This window comes from Engraulis encrasicolus, chromosome 20, assembly GCF_034702125.1.
Source record: "Engraulis encrasicolus isolate BLACKSEA-1 chromosome 20, IST_EnEncr_1.0, whole genome shotgun sequence".
Classification (NCBI taxonomy): Eukaryota; Metazoa; Chordata; class Actinopteri; order Clupeiformes; family Engraulidae; genus Engraulis; species Engraulis encrasicolus.
This window is the reverse complement of record NC_085876.1, coordinates 52,013,135-52,018,553: the sequence shown is the minus strand read 5'-3', so window position 1 is coordinate 52,018,553 and position 5,419 is coordinate 52,013,135. Positions and strand designations below refer to the sequence as shown.

At 48.5% G+C, this 5,419-nt stretch overlaps 2 protein-coding genes across 2 annotated transcripts in view; one reads left to right on the top strand and one right to left on the bottom strand.

Moving 5' to 3' along the window:
• The window catches only part of ankib1a (ankyrin repeat and IBR domain containing 1a), a 68,209-nt gene extending 67,405 nt beyond the window's left edge, over positions 1-804 (top strand). Inside the window, exon 19 of the mRNA XM_063185119.1 lies at positions 785-804. Coding sequence (XP_063041189.1) covers positions 785-804 — 20 coding nt within the window. The remainder of the gene's footprint in view (positions 1-784) is intronic.
• A 2,421-nt stretch (positions 805-3,225) lies between these two features.
• Positions 3,226-4,899, bottom strand: LOC134436091 (forkhead box protein O1-like). Its single transcript, XM_063185118.1, has 2 exons — positions 3,679-4,899; positions 3,226-3,263 (listed from the first exon to the last, which is right to left on the bottom strand). Exons 1-2 carry the CDS (start codon positions 4,235-4,237, stop codon positions 3,226-3,228), a joined length of 597 nt encoding a protein of 198 aa, XP_063041188.1. The 5' UTR covers positions 4,238-4,899.
• Between the last annotated feature and the right edge of the window lie 520 nt (positions 4,900-5,419).

Genomic DNA, 5,419 nt, shown 5'->3' with positions numbered 1-5,419 from the left:
TGTGCGTGTGCGTGTGTGTGTGTGTGTGTGTGCATGCGTGCGTGCTTGCGTGTGTGTGCGATAAGACAGAGTTTGCGCTCTCCACTACAATAACAGTGTGTTGTGAAAATGTGGTGTGTTATACAATACTTTATGTTAGAAACATACTGTAGGTGTATTCACTAATGCCACAACAGAATTTGTATTACATATAGGTTAGAGCAGTGTTTCTCAACCTTTTTTTAGGCGAGGCACCCTTTCAATTCATGAAAAATTTCAAGGCACCCCAAACCAACAAGCCGTAATATGGCATCGCGTCCGATACCACAAAAGCTTAGAGAAGTAACACATTTGGAGACGTCATACGTCCAACGTTCGATTAAACTTGCCAGAATATGTCATTTATTTTCAGAACAACTGTACATGTTTATCAGAGTTAGAAATGGTAAATAGCCGATGATACCAACTGTTTACGTGTGTGTGTGTGTGTGTGTGTGTGTGTGTGTGTGTGTGTGTGTGTGTGTGTGTGTGTGTGTGTGTGTGTGTGTGTGTGTGTTTACGTGTGTGTGTGTGTGTGTGTGTTGACTGTGGTCTGGTATGTATGTGGTGTGTTTTGTTTTTCAGAATGTTATTTTGATTGAGTCAAGTTGTTTATCGCCCTCGTTGTCGTCATGGGTCACCATTCATCAGCCAATCACAGCGCTGCGCTGCCTGCAGGGCAACAGCACTTCACTCCAGCGACACCCAGCTGCCCGTCACCCTGGCAACGCAAACACCCCCCCCCACACCCCCACCCCCCCTGCAGGCTCGGGGGACATACGCTAAGCCGTCCGCCTCACACACACGCACACACACACACACACACACACGCACGCACGCACGCACACACACACACACACACACACACACACAAGCCACCAGCCCTCAAATCTACACACACGCACGTACACACACACACACACACACACACACACACACACAAACACACACACACAAGCCGCCACAGCCCTCAAATCCACTTTAAAAACAGCATTCAAGAGATTGATTTACTGGCGCTTGTTCTTTGTCTCCACTTTAGACGCAGTAGCAAAATAAATCTCCCATGATTATACGCAGGCTACATAAAGCGCATGCCATGCGAGTTAGTTGACAACACTTTTGGCTTATGATGATTTTCACGACACCAGGCACGTTGTCTACCAGTCAGGCCGCCGGGGAACATTCAGTCTTGTGGTCAGCAACAACAATGGCACAAATATGTGACGGACAGCGGTGACACAAATATGTGACAACTGTAAAGGCCTACGATGATAACATGTTCCACAGGGTTTGTCGTCTCTCCTCCACACTGTGTGGAAGTTGTGCCACTCACAGGGAACATCGGCGCAGATTATCAGCCCTCTTCCAATATTAGTCCATTACAAAAATATATTACAATATTAGTCCATTACATTACTATATTGCTATATTAGTCCATTACAGACTAGCCTACACATGGATTAGGCTATCAGTCCGTCACTGTAGAAAGCCCTCTTACAATAATTGCCCATTAGGCTACAATATTATACAATATTATATTACAATATTATATAACAATATTATATTGCTATATCAGTCCATTACAATATTAGTCCATTACAATATTGTATTACAATACTATATTACAGAATGATATTGCTATATTAGTCCATTACAGACTACACATGGATAAGGGTGAAACCGGTGAGATAATGTCAACAGATAGGCTTATGAAATGCCATCAACATCCATCGGAGTCCAATGTCAGAGGAAGACAGCGCTCTGTGTGTGTGTGTGTGTGTGTGTGTGTGTGTGTGTGTGTGTGTGTGTGTGTGTGTGTGTGTGTGTGTGTGTGTGTGTGTGTGTGTGGCTATTTTTCGCAATCACACAGCATTCTGATTTGATGCATGCGCCCTAAAATCTCAATCCTCTCAACTCCATTGACAAATAGCGTGTGCGCCATTCCAAGCGCGAGGATTTATCAAGAGTTACCCATTCCATCGTATTAGCTAAGCTACTGAAACACATTACATTATCTTTCATATTTCATCATATTATCTAGGCTACTGAAACACGTCAATATCCTGCCCATCTCTTTCCACGTGAGAATGACACTGTGTAATTCAATAAGACATGTGTCAATACCACATTAAACTCCACGGTAAGTGTGGATGTATCTTTAGATTGGCTCATATTGAGTTTAGATTGTAACGTTCGACGCAAGCCGGGCACATCACCGTTTTTGTTTTATATCGTGGATAATGAATAGTCCAATAGTATGTGTTGTTTCTTTCCCATTCATTTCATAAATGCTAATGGGGAATTATATTTGTGTGGCAGCAAATAAAGATATGCTCTCTGTTCCCGCCAAGTTTAGTCACAGAGAGACGGACAGTGCCTAAATATTTTATTATTTTTTTTATTCACGGTAATGTAATGTTCATATGTTCAAGTAGGTCGAAATTGGGTACTGAATAGCCTATTTACACGAGTCTGTCGTCAAAGTCACCACAGTCGTATTTTTCTGAAGTCCCAACATTTTCCTTCCCGTGTGTAAAACTATGTCTCCAAAACATGTGCTGCCGTCAGAGCCTCTTCGTGATAGAAGAAAATGAAAACAGCGTGTGTGTGTGTGTGTGTGTGTGTGTGTGTGTGTGTGTGTGTGTGTGTGTGTGTGTGTGTGTGTGTGTGTGTGTGTGTGTGTGTGTGTGTGTGTGTGGTAATGGGTGGGAGGGGAATATGGATGCTGAGGGTTATTCCAGACCAGACCCGCCGCGCGCGTACTCAACATTGAGACAGGGCCGTACCCGCTTGGCGCTTAGCGACGCACGCAGAGCAGACACTCGCTCGCTCGCTGCCCGGTCCGGTCCTTTAACTGTCCCCCAGCTGACCCGCGCTCCCCTTCTGTACCGGGAGGCTACTACGGATGATGACGACAGCAGCGGAGACGGAGAGTGATTTAACACGCGTGCCGCAAATCACATCCACGTCTCCACCGTCTCCCTTCCAAATCTAATCAACACAGACGCGTCACTGCGCGCAGAGCAGAGCTGAGCAGAGGAGAGGAGAGTAGAGCAGTGCATTCTCGGGGAGAAACGGGGCGTATGAGGACTGTGCATGTGTTTTTCAGGTTTCGGCAGCTGTATACAAGCAACACGGTCCCAACGCCGTGAACTCGTTGAACTGCTCTCCTCTCCTCTCGCGGAGCCCCCCTCCCCGTAGTGTACGCTACTTGCCGCCCCTTTCAGTCCCTTCCGCACGGAACACTGAGAAAAAAACACAAGTGGAGTCGGCTATAGGAGCCAGAGCTGCCAGACATGTTTGTTTGTGCACAGTGATGATGTTTACCGCTGTCTGGCTGGCTGGCTAGCTGGCAGCAATCCTCCCTCCATGCGTGTCGTGCGTGAGGATGGATAGTCGAGAAAGCAATGAGTTGAATTTGAAACTCGTGTGTAATATTTGTAACTGCTTGACTTATTCACACACAGTCTTCACTGCATGCACAGTTCACGTGTGTGACTAAGCCAGACACCCCGTTTAACCCCACCACTGCGCGCTGCGAGGATCACACTGGGGGAAACCATAGCCACACACACACACACACACACACACACACACACACACACACACACACACACACACACACACACACACACACACACACACACCATTTAGGGGAACCGCAAGCCCTTACCTTCCATCCTGCCGAGCTGTTGCTGTCTCCCTTATCCTTGAAATACGGCACAAAGCGGACCATCCAGTCGTAGATCTGGGACAAAGTGAGCCGTTTTTCGGGGGTGCTTTCAATCGCGCGCGTAATGAGGTCTGCATACGACAGATTGCCCCACGCGTTCCGTCTCGAGGATTTGGATTTGCGTAGCTGCTGCTGTCCGGCTACTACATCGAGGGCAGCCCCGGTAACGGACATGCACGCGGGTGCCGTGGCTGCCGCGATCGGTGCTGGGGCGCCGGCGGGGTGCTGCATGTCTAACGGCGCCCCGCCGCCGCGGCACGCTGGCACGGTGAACGGCTCCACTTTCACAGACGCCAAGGGTAAACCGGGTAAACCATGCCGGTTATCCTCCCGGTTGTCGTCCTCCCCTCCTCCCGGGATACCCTCTGGACACGGCGGTGGCGGTGGCGGCCAGGTGCACGAGCGTGGCCGGCTGTGTGGCTCATATTCCGAGTCAACCTGATGCGCGTGATGCTCCATACCGTTGTTGTTTTCCATCATCAACATTTGCGCTGTTGAGATTGTAGACCGCCGGCTGGCAAGGTCAGGAGAGGAGAAATCAAAACCAACAGGAAATAAATCCAAACAGCAGCCTGGATGGGCTTGTGGAAAACAAAACGTCCAATCGCCCCCTTCTTGTGTCTGTCACAGTCCAAAACAAAAACGAATCCCAAATATCACAAACGCCTGAAGGCAGCTATCGTGGGGAGGCTGGTCATTCCGTATGATGCCTGCTGATGAGCTGCGGTATCAACACCCAACAACACCTAAATAATAATAGAACCAAAGTATCTATAGAAACAAAAGCCTTGTTGTTTTCCATGGTAGGCTAATTGAACAGTGCCGTCCGACAAATTCAGTGCGTTGAAAATGTCCATGAAGAACGAATTCGGTGGCTAAACTAGCGCCCGTCATCGATTCTGGCCAAATTCAATGCCACAGCGCAGGCATCAAAGATTTAGGAGGAGACACAAATCTGGTTTCTTCTTCAGTCGCTGGGCAGCAGCAGCAACAGTTGATTTCTCCGGCAGACGACTCGAGTTGACAGACGGCCCCGGCTGTACACGCGATTGGAATTTAATTTACCATGAAGCCCGAAAACTAAAGAGTGAAATCAATGGACTTTCTGCAGACTCTCTCTCTCTCTCTCTCTCTCTCTCTCTCTCTCTCTCTCTCTCTCTCTCTCTCTCTCTCTCTCTCTCTTTCTCTCCAGTCTCGAAATCCACTCTGCAGGTTTGTAACCGGCTTCACATGCAAGCTTGCTCACGCGAACGTAGTCACAACTGATAGTAGCCTAACACACAGCGCGACCGCAATTACTACTCCCTCCCCAAAATAAGGTCGCGTGAATCATTTATAAAGCCGCAGTCAGATTTCCAGACGAAACACGCCACGCGCCCGTCCGTCCAGCCGCGCCGTGGGTGAGTCTCACGCGCTCTTTGGTTTGATGGCAACGCGTGCCGGCTGCTGATGACCTGCTGTGAATGAATTTCCCTCCGACCCCGCGTGCGTTGTTTTGGTTTCTTTTCCTCGCTGTCTTGCCCGTTCGTATTTTCAAATGATCATTCCCTCCACGTCGGCTCCTCTTCCTTGTTTGTGTGTTGCTGGATGGTGGTGTGTTTGTGTGTGTGACGGCGCTGTGTAGCTAGATGGTGTGTTTGTGTTTGTGTGTGTGTGACGGCGCTGTAG